Source organism: Trichosurus vulpecula, chromosome 1, assembly GCF_011100635.1.
Source record: "Trichosurus vulpecula isolate mTriVul1 chromosome 1, mTriVul1.pri, whole genome shotgun sequence".
Lineage (NCBI taxonomy): Eukaryota > Metazoa > Chordata > Mammalia > Diprotodontia > Phalangeridae > Trichosurus > Trichosurus vulpecula.
Window position 1 is genome coordinate 551,897,213 of NC_050573.1, and position 23,722 is coordinate 551,920,934.

A 23,722-nucleotide genomic window follows, 5' to 3' on the forward strand; every position below is an offset into this window, starting at 1 on the left:
GAAGAATCCGTGTCTAGGAGCACGTTTCAGTGGGGGAGGCTTTTACTTCCGGGGCACGCAAGAATTGGTACACACGTGGAGCCCGGAGAACGGTAATGAGGTAAGCCTGAGAGAAAGGAAGGGGGAGAAGAGAGGTGAAGCTATTGAAAGGAGAGGAGGTGGGAGGAGTAGGGAGCGTCCTATCTATCCTCTCTCGGACCCTCATCTAGCCGCCCCCTGCGGGACCCCACGTCCTTCCCCTTTCACAGCCAAACCCCTTAACACCGCTCGTCTGCCTCCCCCCCGGATCCCTCACTCAGCCCCTGTTGTCTGGCCTCTCACCCCGCCACTCCACTAAGACTGCTCCCCGACATCGCCGACAGTGGCGTAGCCACTAAAAACATTCATTCAGGAAGTGTTTATTAGGCCCCCTTTGGGGCAGGCGTGTGGCGCGGTGGGGGAAAGGACCATGCCCCAACTCTTTTACCTACTGCCCGTGGGACCTTGGAAAAGTCACTTACACTCTCCGGCCCTCAGCTGGACCAGAAGCCCTTCTAGGTTTCGAAGGGGCGCGCTACAAAGCCGAACGTAACAATGTAGGGTGGGCGGGCGTTCCTGTTCGTCACGTGACCGCGGACGGCCAATCACCGTCAGTCTGTCTAGTCTACCCTATCTCAAGCCCGGGCTTAGCCCATTTAACTTCCGCCCCTACCTCCTGCCAGGTCGTGCGGGTCCAGTCGGAATCAATGATAAGGCGTCGAGGATTTATTAAATAAATATGTTCTAGGCCTGAGGCCAAAAGAATAAAGACCAAAGCGCTGAAATTGGTCGTGCCATCAGGCGGAGGGGTGTGCCGGCGCATGACAAGTGTAAGGACACGTGCAGTGGAAATACTTTCACCCAGTAAGGCGGCATCAGGAGGGAAGCCACGGTGAAACTGACTCTTGAACCGCTGCTGGAGGAAGGTCGGGGTGGGAGAAGTCAGTGCGTGCACTCCGGGCACGGGGAATGCCTGTGAAAACCCGTTGTTCTGTGTCGAATCCCCGCAGCTCGTGGCCGCCTCGTGTGTTTTCTGACCCTCCCTGGGTTAGTCTCATCAGTCAGTAAACGGCTGTTAAGACGGCCCTGCTCCCAAAGAGCGCACGGTCTGACCCCGCTTTGTCGAGGGTGCTGTTCCCCAGGACGCTGCCCAGCTTTTACCTCCTGTCCTCTTCACTTCAGCAGCATTTGTTAAGTCTGTTCTGCGGCAGGCGCCCTGCTCAGGGCACAGGCGGAAGGTGAGACAGCGCCTGCCTTCGAGCGGCCTCAGGAGGGGAGCCTCGTGGTCACAGCCGTGCCCAGCCCGAGGGGAGGGGGCAGCAGCTGTAGCGAGTAGCAATGCCGGAGTCAGCCTTCACCCCTCTGCCCCTCTCACCAGCCACATCCAGGCCATCCAGAGGCTCCCTCCTTCCATCTCACATAAGGAAACGATCCAGACCGGACCCGTTGACGCCCTCCCTGCCCTTTGAGGATACTATAAAATGTTAATAGTGCATCATCACGACCCCCTTCTAGGACCCAAATAAACTCACCTTAGAGATGTTTCTGGGCTCCCGTGCTTGTTTTGGAGGCAGCTAGCGAGGTGTTGCGCTGTATAGAGTGTTGGGCCTGGCCTGGACTGAAGAAGACCTGAGTTCACATTTGGCTTCAGACACTTCCTAGCTCACTCTGGACCTTCACTTAATCAGGCTCCAGCTCAGTTCCCTCCTCTATAAAATGGGATTAATGATAGCCCCTCCGGGGTAGTTGGGAGGATAAAATAAATACATTTTGTAAAGCATTCTGGAAAGTGCTCTGTAGATGCCGCCCGATTTCCACCAGGAGCACTCAAAAGTCTCTGTTCCGTTTGAAGGTACACTCTTTTAGGGTAATTTATTCTTGCTTGTCTTTTACCTTTTGGAATATTGTATTCTCAGATCTCTGGGTTTTAATAGAACTTTCCTGGTCTTGCGAGACCCTGACTCTAGCCTCTTGGAATTTGAATTGCTTCTTTCTAGGAGCCTGCAGCTTTTTTTTTTTCCCTTTGAGGTGAGAACTCTGGATTTTACTGTGACATTCCTGTTGCTTTGCCTTTCGAGACTCCTTTTAAGAGATGATTGGTAGATTCTTGCTGCCTTTGCCCTCTGGTTCTACTAGAATCGGACAGTTTTCATTTGTGATTTTTCGGAAACATAGTACTTCACACCGTATGCTGAAGTAAATTTCAAGTGGATACATGACTTAACTGTCAAAGGTGATGTCATAAACAGATTGGAAGAGCAGGAAGAATTACCTTTCAGATCTATAAATAGGAGATTTCATGACCAAACAAAGGTTAGAAAAGGTCACAGATGATTAAAAGGACAATTTTGATTACAGAAGATTTGCACAAGTACTAAATTAAAATTAGAAGGTAAACAGGTAACTGGGGAAAAATATTCTCAGCAAGCTTCTCTGATAAAGGTCTTGCATGCAAAAGATATGAGGGACAGATTCAGATGGATAGGATTAAGAATCATTCCTCATTTGATAAATGACGAACAAGCTATTTTTAAAGGAAGGTTGTCAACGATCATATTTAAAAATGCTCTAAGTGACTGATAATTAGATCAGTGTAAGCTATAGTATCTCTGAGGCTCCGCCTCACACTGTCAGAGTAACAAAGATGCTAACAGGAAAATGGCAAGTGTTTGGGGGCGTATAGGAAAGCCTGATGGAACTGTGAATTGGTCCAGACATCCTGGAAAGTGATTTGGAACCATGCCCCATTCGTTAGTAAACTGGCCACACATTTTGACTCAGAAATATCACTAGTAGGCCTATATTCCAAAGATATCAAAGAAAGAGAAAAAGGACCAATATGTACCCAAAATGTTTATAACAGCTCTTTTTGTAGTTAAAAAAAACCCGCACATGATGGAGTTTCCCACCTACTGGAGGGTGAATTAAGAAAATGTGCTATAGGAATGTGATATAATATCATTATGCCCTAAGAAATGATGAAAATGGACAGTTTTAGAGGAAATCAGAAAGGTCTCTATGAACTGGTACAAAGTGAATTGAATGAAACTTGAAGAACAATTTATGTAATGACAACATTATAAAGACTTTAGATCTCTGACCAATACAATAATAATAAAGTGTGATTCCAGAGAACTAAATATGAATGAAGAAAGGCAATAGAATTAAAATGCAGAATAGAAATAGATTTTTAGACATGGTGAGTGTTAGAGTTTATTTTGCTAAACTTTGCATGTTTATTATGAGTTTTAAATTCTTGAATGAGGTGAAGAGGAAATAAGAGGGGCTAGATAATAACTGGTTCCAAAGAATGTTTCTGAAGGTAGTGTTCTGGCCTGTCCAATAATTCTTAAATCATCTTTCCCTGGCCTCTTTTCCAGATCAGCTGTTTTTGGTATGAGATATCTAATGTTTAATTTTCTGATTTTGTTCTAATATTTCTTGCTGTCTCATAAAGTCATTGGTTTCTGCTTAGTCTATTTGGTTTTCAAAGAGTACATTTCTTGGGAAAGGTTTACTACTTTCTCGTCAGCTACTCATCTCCTTCCAATTCTGTCCTCCAGAGCATTTCTTTCCTTCTTTCTTTTTTAAATTCTTGCTTCATTTCTCCAAGGCATATGCACAGTCTTTGTAGAAAATGTTTTTTTTTTTCCTTTTGAGTCTCTGCTTGATGTTGTCATGGAGTTAGACTTACAGTACTTTTTTATACTGGTCATTGTTTTTTTTTTTTTTACATGTTTGTTCACAGTTTTAGTTTCTGAACTGGAACTTCGTGCTAGGGCTAGGCTTGGCTCCTTGCTTTGCTTTTGGGTGGGGTGGTCAGCCGTGCTTGGTCTCTCCCGGGATCTCCCGTGTTCTTGTGCTGACCTCCAACTCCTGGTTTTGGGTCCCACTTAGATCTTGAGGTTCAAAGTGCATGATCATGTTAGATACCTCAGGTCCCCTGGCTCTGAGTGGTACTGGTCAGTAACGTTCTAGTTGGTTGCTATTTCCAAGGGCTTCCAAAGTATTCACTTGGGGTTTCTCAGAGCGTTTCACTCTTTCTGTCTCTGGACAGAGAATTTTGCAAGCTATGTATCTCATCTCTGAATATGCTGATGCTAGCTTTCTTGAAAGAATACTCTTTTCTGTTGTCTGTAGGTTTCTGAATGACTTTTATTCTAGTTCTGGAGTAAAAGAAGTATTTAATGTAATTTCTTGTGGTATTTCTTCATCATTAGTGAGACTGAAACAAACTTCAGGATTTTGCTGGAGAAGGTATATGGGAGCTTGGGCTGCCTTTCTTTCAGCTAGCTTTTTTAGCAAGAAATTCCCCATAATAATTTCTCCACAGAAATCATACTGGAGATCTCTGCACAAGTTTTTGCTGATTTAATAAAAACAACATGCATTTATATACCATTTTAAGGTTTGCAAAGCACTTCACAAATATGATCTCATTTAATCCTCGTAGCAACCCTGGGAGGTAGATGCTTTTATTATCTTTATTTTACAGATGAGGAAACTACATCAAGAAGCTGTTGGGTGACTTTCCCAGGGTCACACAGCTTCTGTGTATCTAAGGCTAGATTTGAACTCAGATCTTCCTGGCTCCAGGACCTGCCTTCTGTTCACTATGCCACCTACCTGCCCCCTGTTGCTGATTCATTCTGGCCTATAGTTACTTTCTGTTGACTTACCCGTTGTATCCCCAAAGCCGGGCAAAATGAAGCCTACCCAGACTGGAGCCAGGCTATTGGCAGCCCTTTCTGTCCTTTCTGAATTAGACGTGAGCCAGCTGGGCTGGAGACAATAATTGTATGTGTCCATCTGACTCATTTTGCTCTAGAATGCAGTGAAAATGTTTTTGTTGTGGTTGATTGTAATGGTGTTTGAAAATCTTGGAGTCAGTGAATCCAGAATGTGCCCTTTATCTCCCAGTAGAGGTGATGCAGAAAGACATGCGCTTTCGGACATGGCTCATGTGGGAATTCGTTTTGCCAAACTATGCAGCTATGTATTGGATGCTTTTTTAAAAATTTTTTTAGTTTTTATTAATTTGCACATTGGGGAGGAACAGGTTTAATTTTTTTAAATGCTAAATTGAAAAAAGTAAACTATTAAAAAAATATTAGGGGTTTGAGAAATAAGAAGGTCAGGGCCGAAGCCAAAAATTCCAGTCATTTGTGCTGCTGCTTTGTCTTGCTATACCCACTGCTTATTATCAGAAGCCTTTATTAAGTGCCACCTGGCCCCAGAGCCAGGGGTTCCTAACATTCTTGGGGTCATGGACCCCTTTGGCATCCTTTTCCAAAAATGTTTTTAAGTGTAAAAGTAAAATGCAAAGGATTACAAAGAAAACCAATTATATTGAGATAGAGTTATCAAAAATTTTGTTTTTAAAAAACCAAGATCATGAACCCCCAGTTAAAAACCTCAGCTGTGTACGTTCAGAAATAATTATGCATCCCCTACTTTCTGGTATCCTTCAGTCATAGAATTAGAAAATTCCTTAGGTATAAGGAATATACTAATTAAGTATAATCATTATCTAGTCCAACTGGGTCTTTCCAAAGTAAAATACCTCATTATTAGTCACAGAAGTCAAAGGGAACCCAAGTCTCATTCCCAGCCCAGTTTTCTTCCTGTCATACTCTTTCTGTGGCTAAGACCAGCCTAGAAGCAGGTGTTAAAGGAACATGTGAATGAGATAACTTTACAGAATGGTAATCTAGAGGGAGCTCCTCACTGGAGTGCAGTATCTAATGGTTCTTCCGGTTATCTCCTACTTTTCTTCATTGATCATCCATCATAGATGCCAGGCCCCTTTAGAGGATGCCTTAGAAATGTCTTAAGCCTTCTGTGGGCCCATGATCTAGACCTTAATAAGCTAGAAGGTGTTCAGAGGAAGGCATTCAGAATAATATGGGCTTTGGGGTCCATTCCTTAATAAAGACCCCTCGAGGAAGCGGGGCTGTGTAGCCTGGAGAAGAAAAGACCTAGAGGAAACAATAGAATTTTTATTCCTCCCTCTAGCAGTCTTCAAGCTGTTCTCCACTGTGTTCTACCCTTCTTGGATTTTTTTCTCATGAGTTTATCTTCTTAATGTTCATTGCTATTTTGCTGCCCCCCTTTCTTTTCTAGTCATAAATATCATCTTACTTCTTCTTTACTCACTCATACCTTTTTATATTTGCTGAGAGATATCTGAGGTCATGATTGTTAGAATTGGTTCACTTGAACATTGTTTATCCTAAATTACTGGCTCTCCCTTCTCTGATTCATCCCATGTTGTACTTAACATTCCTTGTAGCACCAGGCTTGGCAGAATCCATTTGAATAGTTTTCTACTCTCTCAGTTTTTGTTTCAATTTAGAATTCTTTTGATAAGATTTTTACAAATTTGACAAAAATTCCAGGCAGCTAAGTTGTTGGGGTTTGTTTTTTTGTTTGTTTTTTTTTTTGCCATCCCTTAAAAGGCCCACTTCTCTTCATTCTCCCTCCAATCTGCTGATTTAAATTAGCATTCCCTTCTGTCTCTTCACTTCCTTTTCTTTCTTGAACTCCTTTCAAACACTTCTTTCAAGCAACACTTCGTTCTTCCTAATAACTTGGGAGAGTAGAGATGAGTGCCTTCACACTACTTACTTTTTCCACAGGATGGAGATCAATTTGCACTTCATGTATGCATGGGTATTAGCTTAATATTGAAAGATACAGCCTCTCATTTTACAAAATAAGGAACTGAGGCTCATAAAGATGAAGTGATTTGTCCTAGCTAGTTAGTGGCAGATCTGGATCTTGGTTTTCTGACTCTCGGTATGCTATTTCTTTAAAACTAACCTGGTGCAGTCAGTAATCACTAAGCATTTATTAAGTGCCTGCTATGTGTCAGGCACTGGGCTAAGTGCTGGGGATACAAAAAGAGGCAAAAGAAGGTCCCTGACCCAAGGAGCTCACAGTCTAATGGGGGATACAGAAAGCAAAGAACTATGTACAAACAAGCTATTATACAAGACAAATAGGAGATAATTAATGGAGGGAAAGCACTAGAATTAAAAGGGGTTGGAAAAGCTTCCTGCAAAAGAAGCGATTTTAGCTGGGACTTGAGAGAATCCAGGAGGCAGAAGTGTGGAGGGAGAGTCTTCCAAGCCCAGGAGACAGCCTGAAAAAATGCCCAGAACCTAAATACGGAACGTCTTGTTCACGGAACAGCCAAATAGAATGTAAATCAGAAGTTTAAAAGGCAGGATAAGGAAAGCGGCCTATAATGCATTCTAAAGGCATACAATAAAGATAGTAAAGTCAGACTTTGTTATAGCTTGTTTGTACCAATGCTGTCAAGCTCTAGGATTAGAGCAGTCAACTGCAACCTGAACCAGATGAAGATATAATTGGGAAATGTTTAACAAAATAAATCAAAACGCAATACACTGCAGCATAGATCATCTTAATTCCTGGTTTTCTAAGTCCTTATTCGAGCTGGGTTTGACATCCTTGGGCTACACACCACCTTTCTTTCCATTTGAGGTTGGTCTGCAGTCATTTTTGTAAGTGTGGCTGATACTAGTAGGTGGATAGGTCTCCATCTTGTAGGTAGACTAGCAGTGCTCAGGGCTTGAAAATTTGGCCTTTGTACCATAGTATTATTTGGGAATAATGTACAATTCTTTTTATTGTGTTTGTGTATTTTTTCCCTAGCCTGTGATGGAGAGCTCCTTTATGAAGAAAGCCTTTCTCTTAATGCAAAATCAGCAAGTATTCCCAACTTAGACTCTTAGAGAGTCGTCCAAGGGCACTAAGCGGTGACCTCCTTTGAGTCACTCTTCCACGATGTGTCAGAGGCAGAACACTTGCACCCAGGTTTTCCTGCCTCCTTGCTGGTTCCCACTCTCATATATTCTGTTTGTGACATGTGTAATCTTTCTTCCTTTTCCTCACCAATCTAGTAACCATCAGAGAACCATCATCATGTACTGACATACAATGACATACTGACATACTATGGAAAGATCATGTTGTGAAGTAACTTGCATGATTTCCTTTTTCAGCAATGATCGACAATGCAGACAAATTGGACTTTGGCAAGGAAACAAGAGAGAAGAAGAAAAAGAAGAAAAAGGCCAAGGCTGTGGAGGAGAATGCCTTGGATGTGGAACCCCTTGCTAAAACAAAGCCATCCCAGAAGAGTGTGGCCCCCCCAGACATGGTTCCAGAGCCCCTCCTGAAGAAGAAGAAAAAGAAGAAAACCCAAGAAACAGAGAGCCCAGACAGAGCCCCCCACCCCCATGAGGATAGCATGGAGGCAGAGACCATAGGCAGAACCCACTCTCTGAAGAAGCATCATAGCAGGAAGGAGCTGCTTCCAAATGCACTTGAGGCCCCATGTCAAGGGAAGAAAAAGAAGACAAAACCATCCCTCTCTTATACCCCAGGAGCAGAGACAGGGGTGGGTGTGGACCTGGAAGGGGGCTCTGTCAGAAAACCTAAAAAGCGGAAGAGGGATAAAAGGTCAGATCAGGAAAGCTTTAGGGAGCAGGAGGAGGAGGCCCTTCCTGACCCCATGAAGGAGGAGGAGGAGGAAGAAGAAAAGGAGTGTGAGCCCATAGAACAGGGACAGGGAGAGGAGAAGCAGGATCCTAGTAGTCTCAGGGACCCTGGCACCAAGAAGAAGAAAAAGAAAAAGAAGAAGACTTACAGGGAGGAGGAGAAGGAAGATGAGAAGGATGATAGAACTGATAAAGTGCCCCTCGATGAGGGCCACATAGAAGACCCCAGTGCCTTCAGCAGCTGCAGAAAGAAAGGCCACAAAAAGAAGCAGCCCAAGGCCGAATTGGCAGAAAGTGTCCCCCTAGCAGACAGCCCCAGGAACATGAAAAAGAAAGAAAAAAAATCTAAGACACAGGTAGAGCCACCCTCTGCTGAGGAACCTGCTCGCAAGAAGAAGAAGACATCAGTAGGTAGGAAAGTGAGGCAGGACCCTCAAGGCCCAAGCATGGTAAGTCTTTCCCAGAAGGTGACTCAGTGTGGGCAGAATAAGGCTCTTGGCCTGTGTCCCAATAGAGTCTGGGCCCTTGTTGTCTAAAGAAAGATAAGGGCTCATAGAGACACCTATGCATGCACACACATGCATACACATGCCCCCTTTCCCTGGAGGACGCAAGGTGTGCCCCTGATTGGGCCGACCCTGTGGCACTTATGGCCAGTAGGCGAGTGGTTCAGATCAGAACGTGGGGTTGCCCTCCATGGCTTCATCTTTAGAGTCCTGGAGCTTCTGCTGAGGGACCCCTCTTGGCACACTCGTCCAGTTTATCCTTTCTGCTCCTGTTGGCATTTTCAGCCTGACCACATCCTAGGAGTTTGTGTTGAGGGTCACTTGGTCAAAACATTTCAAATCTTTGGGCTTCATGATAGAAAATGTAATTGGTTTAACTGACCTCTGAGGCCCCTTTCAGCTTTAAAGTTCTGTTAATTTGTGTCCCTCTATTTGTCCTAATACTTTCTGCTTCAGGGTAGGCATGGGGTATGGAGGAAGCTGTTCTGGTGTTCACAGTTTTAGGTGCACAGGCCTTTGCGCTTAATTTGATGGTCCTCAGTCGTGTTCCCCTTCGGCTTTGTTTCGAGAATGATATGGCTTGATCTTTATCTATCTTCCATTGGACACTACTCAGGAACTTCTTCCCTCCTTGTTACCCTTGGCCCCTGTGCTGGTAATGCCAAAAATGCCATCTGGCCCCCAGTAGCAAACACAGGAGGAAGCCACTGTCCCTATATGCCCAGCACCTGCTGGCTTCCTTGGTCAGGGGAATTACCATGAGAATCCACACACAATAAAATAAGAAAAGGCCCACTGTTACACAAAGGCATCAGAAGTTCTGAGGGGCCCAAATACAAAATTCTCCTCTAGTTAAGCAAGGGAAGGCTATGTCTATTTCATGAATAGGGAAAAGAAAGTGAAGTGGCTTAAGTGTCAGTCGGCTTTCCAACATTCATACGTAGCAGGGCCAAAATTAGAACTCAGGGCTTGTGGGTCTAAACCAAAGCTCACCCTTCTGATGTAGAGGGAGAAATTTTTTGAGGAAATGAATGGTATAGAGCAGAGATGGCAAATATGTGGCCAACCACTGAACATCGTGTATGATCTTTATGTCAAGGACCCTGTTCCTGTTTTGAATTTAACACTATGGAAATAGAGGACCAAGTGTATTCCAGGCTTTACTGCTGGGTAGATGTTCCTAGGAATTCCTTCTGGGCCTTTAAAAAAAAATGCATAAGTAGAAATGCACACTTTGGGAAATTTAGAATCTGTAGGTGAGAAAGGGGAACAATGTTAATCTCTTTTTTTCTCTCGGTGTCAGAAGGGGAGGAGTAGGAAATGCAGTATTATGGTTCTGAGAGCACTGTTTATTACATACAGGGGTGTTAGATACAATTTATGGAATTATCATGGTGATCATATTCAAAGAAGTGAAAGCTTGTAAGGAACAGGAGAAAACTATCTCAGGCAGGATAATGTGTGTGTTTGGCTTTTGTTTTTGTTTTTAGTAAGAGACCTCCAAGTAGTTCAGGAGGAAAAGTTGTGGATTCAACCTTGCCACTTGACCTGAATTTTTTTGCTCTGGCTTTTTCACCACCTTGATGCAGAGCATTGAGATGTTACAAAGTTTAGGTAAAATAGTCCCTGCCCTCCCCTCATGGTCAGGGGATAAGATGTAAACAGAGATAAATGGAATCCACAATACGTAGCAAATGTACTAGAGGTTTAATAGTGCTTTGGGACGTCATCACAGTGGGGGGTGGTGTGGTATCCTGGAGAGAGAGATGGCTTTGGAGTTAGAGGACTTAAGTTCGTCTTCATTTCTGCTGTGTAAGCCATTGCTCCTCTCTGAGGCTCGGTTTCCTTAGATAGAAAACGAGAGGACTGTGCTAGGTGATCCCAGATCCTTTCCAGCTCTCCATCCACGGGCCCATGGTTCAGGTCAAGAGAGGTGGGTCAGTATCATGGAAGAGGAGGCCTTTGATTTGAATTTTAGAGATGCTGATAGAGTGTGCAGAACACTGCCCAGGCAGAGGGAACAGCACCAGGAAAGCCCTTCTGGGGAGGAAACATGGGATTTTCAAGGGGTTGAGATGGAGAGTAATCCAGTTTGGCTGAAACATGGCCCAGATGTTAGAGCGACGTGACATAAAACCAGAAAGATAGTGGTGCCCAATCGTGGGGGTCCTCAATGCCAGACGAGGGCGCTTGGACCTTCCTTGGTCAACATCAGTGGCCATGGAAGATTCTGGAGCAGAAGAGGGATGGGACTGGGTACACATATGTGCCCAAGTGAGTTAATAGACACCCCCTGCCCCCTTTGCAGCAGAAGATACAGGGTTTTGGTCCTAAAGATCACCAGTACCTCCTCCCCATTGTTAAGAAACATCGAAATGAAGCCAGATGTTTTAAGACCAGTAGAACAGTGGGGTCCTGTGGCCTTGAATCTAACCCTTTAACTTTACCCCAAGTGGGAACCAGATGACTCAGCACTTTCCTGGGTGGGGTGGGGCAGGATGAATGTGTTATGAGGACAGGTGAATGTGGAAAATCCCTTTGGTTGAAGAGGAACAGCATAAATAATGTTTTGTAAATGTAGTTTAAGGAGGCACCTGCCATTAGTCTCCCCCAGACAAGGAAATTGGCTCTTGGTCTTTTAAATGGAATGATACATAACACTGGATAATTTGTGTGGCCTTTAATGGGGGAGGTTTTTCTTTTTGACTTTGAAGGGCAAGAAAATTTTATCCTGATAAATTTTCTAACTAAATTGTCTATGTTGCAGAGCAGCAGATTGGCACCGGTTATTTGGATTTCTGTAGCTGCTTGTGAGGATGAGATAGTGCAAGACGAATGATGGGCATGACCAGATACTGAGGCCGTCCAGCCTCTACTCTGTGGCCTGGGAAGTAAGAGGAGAACACGGGAACTCCTTCCCGCTGCTGGAGCCCTGACCGTTGGCTATGTCTGATGTGTCCCAAATCATGAAAGCTGTTGAGATAGCTCCAGTTTGTTGTAGTGATTGAGAAGGCCATAATTTCAGTTGGGGGGTGGGGAAAATGGCAGGTTTGGAAAGTAAAGAGGGCATATGGCTCTAGGATATAAGCTGTTTCCTATCCCACTAGAACAGTGAAAGGAGAATAGATTTCCCCTGGGCTGTTTCCCCTGTGGGGTTGGAAATTTGTAATTCCAAGTGGTTTTGTGCACTCAAGCACCTCTCCCACAGCTGGAGACCGTGACTGAAGCTGAGTATGGAGGGGGCTCATGGTTTGTGTTATTTGTTTATTTAAATGATTTCTTAATTACAAACTAGTAAATAATCAATAAATATGAACATTTCTACAGATCCAGAGACCAGAAAAAAGGGTATTCTATATGAAACTGATAATCTATTGCCTAGTTTGATGTTTGTTTTTTTAACATTAAGTTTATCATGGTAATAATACGGCCCTGCTCGTCTCGTCCTCTTTCTGGACTTCCCTCTTCTTGGTATTAAATGTTTCATTGATTTTTATTTTCTCTACTTTTTTTACATCACTATCACTACATCGTGCCCACATTTTTCCTTCCCCCCAAAATAAATGCCTTGTAAGAAATAAGTACAGGTAAGCAAAATAAATGTGTATGAAGATGTTAATGTCTGAAAATGTATGTCTTAACCTATCCTGTTAGTCCATCACTTCTCCCCCAGAAGGCCTAGTGTCGGTTTATGATCCATATTTGGGGAAGGGGAAGGGAGTCTGGATTTCTAAGAATTAACCAGGAAGTGCCGTGACTCCCTTTCCATTTGTAAAACTGTTGGGTTGAGTTTTTACAGCTCTTTGACCTTTACTTTTCTTAATGGAAATGAGGGGAGAGAGGGCTGCCTAGGAGGAAACTAACCATAGCTCCAGATGGTCCTTTGGAGGAAAAGGTCTCAGAACAAGAGGACTTCACATGGTCGCTTGGAGATTAAATTTTCTCCATCTGCTTCCTAAGGGGGTGGTTGTGTAAGTCGTGTTCAGAGGCTCTTTATGTGGGCAGAGGGGGGAAAGCCAACCAAATTTTCAAATTTTTTTATAGATCATTTTTTGTTTTTTAAGAGCTAAAAATAAACCCTCCAGCCAACTTGGCTAAAGGTCATGTCTTATTATGTCCCGTTTGATTTAGGTAATTGTTTAGGAAGGTTCTGTTTTTGCTTCCCTTCTCGTTTGACCTCTTCACGCGACTCTCAAAGTTCCCAGGGACCTCAAAGGCTAGTCCAATCTTAGTGGTTGCTAATATTTAAGAGCTGGAGCTCTACTCCTCTGCCATCATAGGTCTCTAGGGGTTCTTTAATGGATAATCTCAGTTGCTTGGGGCACTGAGAGATTAAGCAACTTCTTCTGGGATAGGGGCCATTATGAGCCTGAGGCCATGTTTGAAGTCAGGCCCACACTGCTTCTTTGCTATTAGTTGTAGATATTTTGATGTTCACAAGGTAGATACTGTGGGTATTAACTCAGTTTTATAGACAAACTGAGGGTCCCAGAGTTTGGGTGACTTGATCATGGTCACAGATGGGAAACAGCAGAAGTAAGATTCAAGCCCAAGGAAGGGTCTCTGTAATCCATTGTTCTTCCATTATAGCACACTGTACTTGAGCAGGAGTGCTCTCAACATCCCTGACAGTGGTCGCCTGGCCTCTGCATGTGGTCGGCCTCCACCCTGGTTCCTGACTGTCAGGGCATTCTGCTGTGCCTCAGGCTGCCTGATGGGCTATGATGGTGGGTCCAGGGCACTGAGCCTCACTGACAGCTCTCCCTGTGTGGTCATTACACTGTCATTCCCTGTCTTGATCCTTGGAGATGGCATGTTTCTGCCATGCTTGTGCTCGTTTCCTGAGGAGGCCAGGTGGAATTTGTACCCATAGCAGCTTTCTGGCTCTCAGTGCTGGGCTGTTGAAGACCTTTGCCTATGTACACAAAGTTGCACTTGTCACATGAGTTTTTGCTTTTGCTCTTCAGGAGCATGAATCAGACTTGGAAGTAGTGTCTGAAAAAAAGGGAAACTTGGATGAAGTCACAATAGATATGGTAGGTACCTGCTAGCCTGTATTGCCGTCCCCCCTTTAACAAGTTAGTGCCAGTTGCTGCCACTGTGTGCACGAGTCACAGTCTTTGTAACAAAAGTCCACAGTTGCCTTACCAAATGACAGGGTGGGAGTCTAGTAGAATTTGGAAAATACCTTGATCTGCTATCGATGAGGCTCCTCTACAGGCACCTTTAAAAAGCATTGGTTTGGGAAAACTTGCCCTACTCTGAGAAGGAAGTGACTGGTGGGTCTGTTCCAGTTAGTCTTTTTTTCTTAAATTGAATTAAATGTTTTTAAATTGAAAGGTGATTGTGGTCCCTGCTCTCTTATTTCAGTGTTTCATAAACTTATAGGATAAGGACCCAAGGCCCTAAGGCGGGGAAAGACTTAGAGACAAGTTGTCTAGAGCCACAGTTGCAAATCATTGGTTTATCTGAGTTTAGGACTTCTCGCCTAAGTTTTTTGGTGCATAGAATAATATCCCAGTTATTTGGATATTTAGTAACCTCACCCATCAGTCAGTTTAACAAGCACTTCATTCATTATTTATTTACTTATTTATTTGGGGGTCTCATTTTATTCTTCTTGAATTTTGAGCTCCAGATTCTCTCCCTTCCTCCTACAAGCATTTTATTAATTGCGAACTACATGCCAGGCACTATGTTAAGCACTAGAGGTGCAGAGAAAAAGCAAGAACAACCTCTGGCCTCAAAGAATAAGGAAAGACTGCTTGTACATATGGAGGTATACAGATTGAATCCGATTATTTGAGAAGCGTAATAGATTTGAGCTCCTGGGAAAATACTATCATGACTGATTTTTAGACCATAAATCAAAGACCACATTTGTCAGAGAGGGACAATAAAGGCAGGATGCTAGATATAAGGGAAAGGCCATCATTACAGCACAGTAGTGTTGTGATGACGACACTGAGTCATTAAAGAAAAGCAACGGTCTGTTCTGTTTGAGAAAGCAAGGGTGTGTGTTTGGCATAGTCCAGAGTGATCAAAATGAAGATTTGTCACTCAAGGTGGGGAGGTTTCTGTTATCTGGGAACCTGACTTACGTGGACTAGCTGATTTCCCTTATGACGTCTGAGGTGTAACTATGAACTTTCCTGCTTTGTGTTGGCAATCACAAAGTCTCAAGACATTAATTCTCCTTTATGTATCCATTAACTGATGAAACACACTGCATGGTGTTATTGTGATGAAGCTAAGGAAGGTTTGTGCCCTTGCTCTCTTCCCTCTCCAAGCCTTGGCCTTCCTTTTATCACCTCTGTTAATTTGCTTTCCTCTCACTTAGGTTAGAAGAAAGGCCTTGCAGGAAGAGATTGATAGAGAATCTGGGAAAACTGAAGCTCTTGAAATCAAAGTGGAAGAGGTATGTAGGAAACTGGGCCTGGTATTTTGCAGGGTCATGTTGGAGAGCAGCCATGGTCTCTTCAGCATGCTAGTCTTGCTCCCTTTTGATATACCAGTCTGTCTTGGGATTGCAGATTTGAGATGATCCCAGAGAACAAATGAGTCCAGTTCCCAGAGATAGCACAAGAAGACTTCCCTGCTCCCTTGGCAGTGGGAATTGTACTTAATTTCCATTGTTAGTTCAGAAAAGTAGCATTTGTCTTGCACTCACCTTGGAGGGGTGGCTGACATAGGTTAGCGACAAAGACCTTGCTGTCTGATTTGTTACTGTAGGACGTTTTGGAATATAAATCACTGTCACTTCCTGCTGAGCGTCAGAAAGGCTGCTGGAAAAGGGGGGAAAGATGGGGCTCTTGGAGGGGGTAGGGGGGGTGGCATCTTTCCACTGGGGCTTTGGCATCTTCTTTCTAAGCACAGTTGTGATGGGAAGTTTGCTAGCAAGGCCAGAAGTACCTAAGGATAAGGTGAAAGGAACCGTCGCACTGTAGCACAGGGCTGGTTTTGACTGAGTGGGAGCTCCTCACGGGGGAAAGCATTTCCTGCAAATGTCAGGAACAGAGAGGAAACACCCAAAGGAACCTGGTGGCTTCAGCATCCTGTTATTGCTGTGGCTGTCATAGGTCTCACCTGTGACACCCACATTCTTGGAATAGAGGAAACTGAGTTTGGCTCTTTTCCCCAGTGCTCCACCTTGATGGCTCAGCTTTGAATTTGGAATCCCTCACATCTGTCCATCCCCCAGTCCTCAGTAGTTACAGGGCCACATCAGCTGCCTTCTTTGTCGGCTTTTGCAAGTACTGGTGTTAGTACCACCATGGATTGGCTTTTTTAGTAGCCAGGCTGAAAGCTGCTGGCATGACTAGCCCAAGCAGTGTCTTAGAAATCACATGGAAAGGAACCAGTGGGCATGTAGTCTCTGCATCCCTTCAGGTAGGTTACGCAGACATAAATGTCCCAATGGCTCTAAAGTCATTCAGAGAGGCTTCTGATAATGTTATTGACCCTGAGGGAAAAAAATCTGGCGTAAGACTCATTGCCGGCTCTCTGAAGAGCAGGCTGGCAACGCTGTCTTAAAAGCCGAATGCAAAGTAATTTCGGTTCACTTCAGAAATTGCAGGGTTTGGAGAGCTGTAATTATCCTTGCATCTGTGCCGCCTGAATTCTCAGCAGCAGGAAAGTGTGTCACACGTTAAACCGAGGCAGCGGTTTGACCAGCCTGCAAATAGAGTTCTCCCCAAGCTGACAGAGAAATGAATAGAGGCTGACATTTGGTTTGTAGGGGGAAATTCTCCTACAGTATGGGAGATCTGAAGTATGTTGGCCAATCTGGCTCAAATCGCAGAGCCCCTTGCCCATTCCATGTATGATATAAAGTGGTTGGGTTGATGTTGGTGTCCCAACTTAGCAAACTTGAAACAGGGATTACTGTTGGTTCTCTGGTTACAGAGGCCAGATGATCTGGTAGAAAGAGCATTGAGCCAGGAGTAGGATACCTGAATGTTCTAAACCCCCTCAGCTGTTTTCTCTATTGGAGGAAGGGCAGAGGGGACAGAGAGGGACCCTCACCCTCCTCTTCTAGGAATTGTTGGAAGTTCAGTGGTCTATAGATTTTAGAGCACTGTATAATGAAGGTGAGAGGCCAAACAAGGAGTCTCCCCTCCAGCTCCTAACAATCAGCCCAGGCTTCACTGCAGTCGGGAATGCGCTGTGGACTTCTGGTAGCTGCATTTCTAAATCCAGTTTCTATTTCTGATTCTTTTCAGTGACTTAGTATATATTCAAATTGTTTGTGGAAGTATGACTGAAAGGATGGAAATAATCCGTTGTCCTAGGTTTTGAAAATTGCCCTTAAGTGACCCTACGTGCCTGAAGAGGAAATGAGGTGGCCAGCATTAAATAGAAATAGTAAGAACCCTCCTTATAGGGTGTCAAATTCCCATTCACTGGGAGCTGATTATCCTTAGGATAAAAGTAGGAACCTCTTACTCTAGAGAGATCTCTTATGTTTAAAATCAGTGGGCCCTAAATGAACATGAGTCCCCTGCATTCAATGCTGGTATCATAACTAAATCTGCCAGGCCAAAACCAAAGGTCCCATTTCCAGGAAAGGATTGTATTAACAGAAAAAAAAGGCAGTTTTCCCAAGTTCTCCAAAGAGTGGTAACTTGGGACTCAGGGCCTTAGGGCACCTTTGCTCTTCTTGAGACACATCCAGCCTTTTCCTGGGACAGGCTTATCTGATTTAAAGACTGGTTCAGAGAAAGCTTTGGAGAACCTTTGAGAAAGGAAGGAGGCTGCCCACTGCAGACAGGACAGACAGCCTTCGGAAGCACCTGGCTATTTCCTGCAAGGGTTGAGGGGCATGGGGTTTGAGGGAAAAGAAAAGCTTGGAAAGGTTTTATTTGCTTTTTTCAGTCAGCTTTGGGGGGCCCAAGGAGCAGAATTTGTACCATCACCTCAAAAGGCAAAGGTTCTTGCTGCTTCGAGGCAAGGGAGCCCTTCCAGCCCAGAGAGTTGGCTGTTCCCAAAACTTTGTGCGTGCAAGTAGTGGTTTTAAGACCTATTCTTTCATTTGTTGCTAAAGCAAGCTTAAAGTCAGAGTTCCAACCCCCAAACAGGTTAGTTTGGCACACAAAACCAATGCTTTACACCCCATTTCTTGGTTATTCGTATCAATTGTATGTCATTGGTCACAAGCACCAGGCAAAACAGGTTAAATGATTCCTGGACAAACTCAAAAGACCCTTGTTGCCCTCCTGTACAGACAAAGGATAGCTTCATGAGGATGTGGACATGTGAGGCAAGGAAAGAAGATTGAGTTCTGAGCCAAGAAAAATAACCTTGTTTGGTTTTTTGTTTGGTTTTGTTTCTCTTTAAAACAGCCTACACAGTTTGGCCAGTGGGATACAGCTACTTTTGAAAATTCGGACCAAAAGATGAAATTTCTCAGACTCATGGGAGGCTTTAAGAATTCTTCCCCGTTGGTCAGCAGTTCTCCGGGCACCCTCAGGAAACCAAACATGGCTCTGAACAAGCAGGCCGCTGCTGCATTACAGCAGAATCTGCAAGTGGAGTTTGACAGAGCACTGAACTGGAAGCATCAGCGTGGAGTTGGACTGGGCTATTCAGCTTCTACAAACAAACTGTTTTATATAGACAGAAATGCATCCAGATCTGTAAAGTTTAATGATTAAGGGCGTCTTGTCCTCCCTTCCCCCAAATCACCAAAGTTGTTTTTAGGTTTTCTATTACATGAGCTAAAAGTTGAGCGGCTTTTTTCAATAATGAGTCATCAGGCGCTTCAGTTGGTTGGGATTTTGAAGCCCCTTGAGGGGCTGGAGGCTAACCTGTGTTATAAAAGCCAGTATAGTATTTCCATTATTAAAGACTCTTCTGTTTAGTGTTTAAAATTATTCTGGACCAATATAGGCCACAGTATGCTAATATCTTTTTAAAGTTGCTTTTTCTCCCCCTTGCCAAGCTAAATTTGTGGCCTGGCTCCTTTTACAACTAGGATTTGATAATGATAAAATTTAATAGCCAAGTAATTCTTGTTTTACCTGGGCACTAGAAGGTAGCTCTGGGAAAATGAGCTGTCATAAAATACTACAGGAGAATTCTATCTAAACTTTGAAATTAAATGTCTGTCTCAGAATTTCTAAAATGAACTTCTTTAAATTTTATTTTTCAATTAACAAAAATCTAATTTGTCTCCCTCTCATCTACCCCTCCTTGGAACAACATGAAAAAACAAAACCCTTGTAATAAATAAGCATCATTAGGTCAAATAAATTCCCAGGCTGGCTACGTGCAGAAATGCACGTTTTATTCTGAGTCCGTCACCTGTCAGAGTGCTTCCTCATTGGCTGGTCATTGTGCTGATCAGAGTTCTTGTGTTTTTCAAAGTTTAGCTTTTTCAACTGCCTTAATTTTAAGTGCTAGGCAACAGTTTTAGAGACATTCAGAAGTCACAAGTTTTAGCGGTTTATTTTGTTTGCTTTTACACATTAGGATATGGCAGGTTTATTATGTTTCAGATCCCTTTTGTACTCTAATCTTTATGGATCAAGCCTTATGATCACAGGTCACAGTCAGTAGGGATCTCGGGGCCATATTGGCCAACCTTTGTCTGAACAAAAATCCCCTCTATAGACAATATCCCCCAAAACATGGCCTTTGCATGAAAACCTCCAGTCAAGAGGAAACCAGTACTTCCTCTAAAGTGACCCTTTCTGCTCGGGATATAGCTCTGACTATAAGGAAAATTTTCCTAACAGACCTCAGGTGAATCCTTTGCAACTTCTACCACAACTCTTAGTTATGGCCTTTGGGACTAATTCCTCTTCCCCTGGGCCAGCCTTTAAGTACTAGAAGACACAGAACCATGTTTCCCATTGTTCAGTCTTAACACGAGAGACTCAAGACCCTTTATCAATGTCCTTCCTGAAAGGTGACTCTCAGGACTGAACACAGCACTCCAGAGGCAGCTGGAGGGCACGGTGATTGGAGCCCTGGGCCTGGGGTTAGAAAGACCTTCTTAGACACTTCCAGCTGGGTGACTCTAGGCAAGTCACTTTCTCTCTGCCTCAGTGCCCTCATCTGTAAAATGGGGATGATAGCCCCTCCCTCGCAGGAGAGTCATGAGAATCAGACAAGGTGTTTGGAATGCACACAGCCCAGCACCTAGCATCTAGTCGGCGCTTACTGCTTTCCATGTAGAGACTCTGCTTTTCACGTTGGCTTTTGGGGCTGCTGTATGCTCTGCTCACTGAATTTGCAGTCCAGTAAAATTCACAGACTTCTTTCAGCATATTAGATTAGGGCCAGTGATCCAGCTTGTCAAGATCTTCTTCCATCCTGTTATCCAATGCCTTAGCTATTCCTCCTTAAATTAGTGTCATTTACAAATCTGATAAGCGTGGTATCTTTGTTTACACACAAGTCACTGCTAAAAATGTTAAAACAGTATGGGGCCAATGGCACACTCTCCCCAGAAAACTTTCTACGGAACCATTAATGCCTAACCTATGGGAACAGCCATTCAACCATTTCCAAATTCACCCAAACACACCACCATCCAATTAATATCTTCATATTTTCCACTAGAATAGTCTAGAAACTTTGCCGCATGCTTTGCAAATGTCTAAATGTAGTATTCCCTTAGTCTGCCAGTCTAGTAACCCCATCAAAAAAACAGGAAATTGTATTGGTGCGGCCACTCTGGAGTTGGGACTGGGTTCAAATTCTGCTTCTAACGTGTCTTGGTTCCCCATCTGTAAAATGAAGGAGTCGGACCAGATGATCTCCAGGGTTTCTTGCAGCTTTAGGATTATATGGTGCCCGTTGTTTTTAATCAAGTCGTTGAGTCTTTGCGGTCACTGCCTCTTGTAGGTGACGTTTGCTAACCATCACTTTAATACATTCTAGGATTTTGCAAGGAAACAAAATAAAGTTCACTAGCCTACGTTTTGTAGGCTTCATTCTCTTCTTTGAAAATCAGAACACTTGCCCGACCCAGATCTTCTGTCCCTAGCTCACTGAAGTCCTTCAGAACTGACTGGTGGGTACTCAGCAATTACATCCGGGGTTTTTCGGGAGCCCCTGGGCTCCGTGTCAAACTCACCAAGGTTAGCTATGTGCTTCCTTACTGTCTTTCTACTTTTCTTGAGTCCCAACTCATTATTAGTCATTGGTTTTAGTAGCTGTTCTATTGTGCAGCTAGTGGGAAAAGTTAAGCAGCTCTGGCACTCTCATTTATCATGGTCCCACCCACCCAGGGCTACTTCCTCTGATAGTTAGAAATCCTTGTTACTTTCTTTAATCTTTCATTTCTAGATTCACTAAGAAAATTCTCATGCCTTACAGATATGACATGGCAAGGATCCTTTTGAAGTGGCTAGATGTCCTAGCATTAACTAACGATTGACTGCAAACGAGAGGCTATCAACTGGCCGCCTCTGCACAGCGTGGAGCTTTCTCTAACTTTTCAGGCTGTATTAACTCTACTAACCCACCTCAGAAGGGTGAGCAGAAAAGGTAGACCTGTTATTTTCCAAACTTACTTCTGAACTAAGCAAAACAGAGGGCATAGCTGTGGAACTAGATCATCGATGGCCACAGATCCGCTAGATTATCAGCGGAGCAGACCGTATGAAAAATACATTTCCCCACCTCTACTGTATGTAAGGTCCTTTGTAAATATTTCTTGGTCATGTACAACAATCCTTCATCTATGCAGATGTAAAATGGATTGATTTATGTAGAATGTATATAATACCTGCCTTTCTAAGACTAAAAGTTTTACTAATTTGCAGTTTCTCAGGGGATAAATATTTTATTGTACTTAATGCATGATTAGCCTTCCCAGCTGTTCTATGTGAGTAGCAAGATGTAATTATAAAAATTAAGAAACACTTATAAAGAGCCAGTTACGTGCCTGCTGGGCACTGTGCTAAACTCTAGGGCCACAAACACGAAAAGGCAGTCCCTGCGCTCACAGCAAAGAGCTTACATCTAATGGGTGGAGACAACACACAAAGAAAGCTGAAAAGGAGGGCTTGCGGGGACAGGACATGGTGCAAGGAGTGCAGCTGGTGGAAAGTGAAGGGTTGGCTGTTCGGAGTCCTCTTTAAATGGCAGCTTCAGAGAACGGCTCTTTGCCCTACCCTCTAGTCAGAGAAGCAGAGGATACTGCTGAGGTGAGAGTCTCAAAGCTGACTCAAATCTCACAGGATGCTGAATTTTCTGGGAGCATGACGATAGTGGAGTCTTGTCCGAGGAGTGCAGTTTGCAGGAAATGAATATTGTGCGTACGCATGATATGTTCCTCCCAACTGATCTTTGGGAGTAGCAAGATCTAACCAGGATTTTTAAAATTCTACTGAGCAGACATGTAAAAGCAATGTAATTAAGGCACATGTAAAGTGACAATGGTTTGGGGGTAGCTTTTTTGTGAACATGATCTTAGCATTTTTCTTCTGGTTCTGGTTGAGTCATTTCAGTCATGTCTGACTGACCCTATTTGAGGTTTTCTTAGCAAAGACACTGGAGTGGTTTGCCCTTTCCCTTTCTAGCTCATTTTACAGACAAGGAAACTGAGGCAAACAGGGTTAAGTGACTTGCCCAGGGACACATAGCTAGTAGGTGTCTGAGACTAGATTTGAAATCAAGTCCTCCTAACTCCAGGACTGGTGCTTTATCCACTGTGCCACCAGGGATGATTGTAAAGTTTCTCCTTAGCTACTCTCCATGTTAGACACCTACTGGCATCTAATATTTCCAAGCTGTCCAGGTCCCCCAGCCTTCAAACAGCTGTCCCCATTTTGTGATGATCTTTATTTTCAAAAACCTTTGGTAAGTACAGTTTATATTAAGTGACAACATAGAACCCCCAAACCCTTCAGATCCCATTTCACCCTCTGAAGGGGGTGTTATAGTAGTAGGACCAACAGTGAGACAGCAGCTGAGCCAGGAATATGTACATCATGCCTTAGACCATGGCTCTGACCTGGGGGAGTCACTTAAATTCTCAGCGATATAACAACTCTTGAGACTATATATACGTTGGTAGAAAGTCTCTTCATCTGGGAACTCCTTACACCATTAAGACAAAGGTCCAATCTTTAGCCCTAAACTCCTTTGGTTAAGAATGGAATAACTTTATACTCATTGTATCCATCATTTTCATGTTAGTCTCCTGTAAGAAACAGCCTTTGGATTATCATTAAAACATGCTTATACTCCTAACACCAACTTGTAATTGTGGTTTCAGAGAATGACTCACTTATCTGGTAAAGGGTTTGGGACACAAAGGCACACAGGTTTGAAAAATCACTTAGTTTTACTCACATTATCACAATGAAAGAAAATCATTCTCCCAGGTAACTGAAAATTTATGAAGCAGGTAAGAAAAAATGATAAAATTTATCAGTTGTTCCTCTAGATTATACAGGGCAACCTGGGATCTTGGTGCCATTTTAAGCTTGAATAACACTATGAATTTAGGAACAAGTCTGGTCATTTCACAGATGAAGAAGTTTAGGCCCAAAATCATACAGGTAATAAATGGCAAAGTTATGTTTAAATTCAAGTCTCCTGATTTCCAGTCTTTCCACATTGAACTAAATAAGTTTACTCCCTTGATTATAACCAACAATATATGCACATGGCACTGGCTCTGGCCTACTCCCACAGAAACTTTCTACCTTGAGG

General features: G+C 43.5%; 1 protein-coding gene across 2 annotated transcripts; it reads left to right on the forward strand.

Annotated features, from left to right (window-relative positions):
* The first annotated feature begins 10 nt into the window (after window positions 1-10).
* Window positions 11-23,259, forward strand: KNOP1 (lysine rich nucleolar protein 1). Of its 2 annotated transcripts, XM_036741676.1 has the most exons (5): window positions 11-100; window positions 8,049-8,995; window positions 14,020-14,088; window positions 15,393-15,470; window positions 18,394-23,259. In XM_036741676.1, exons 2-5 carry the CDS (start codon window positions 8,051-8,053, stop codon window positions 18,703-18,705), a joined length of 1,404 nt encoding a protein of 467 aa, XP_036597571.1. In that variant the 5' UTR covers window positions 11-100; window positions 8,049-8,050; the 3' UTR covers window positions 18,706-23,259. The 2 variants fall into 2 exon arrangements, with proteins under 2 accessions (XP_036597571.1, XP_036597572.1); XM_036741677.1 differs by lacking the exon at window positions 14,020-14,088.
* The last annotated feature ends 463 nt before the right edge of the window (window positions 23,260-23,722 follow it).

Coding starts and splice junctions, on each gene's coding strand:
- KNOP1 (XM_036741676.1), top strand. CDS start 8,051: ATGATCGACAATGCAGACAAATTGGACTTTGGCAAGGAAACAAGAGAG. Junction 14,089..15,392: donor ATGAAGTCACAATAGATATG/GTAGGTACCTGC, acceptor CCTCTCACTTAG/GTTAGAAGAAAGGCCTTGCA. Junction 15,471..18,393: donor TTGAAATCAAAGTGGAAGAG/GTATGTAGGAAA, acceptor TCTTTAAAACAG/CCTACACAGTTTGGCCAGTG.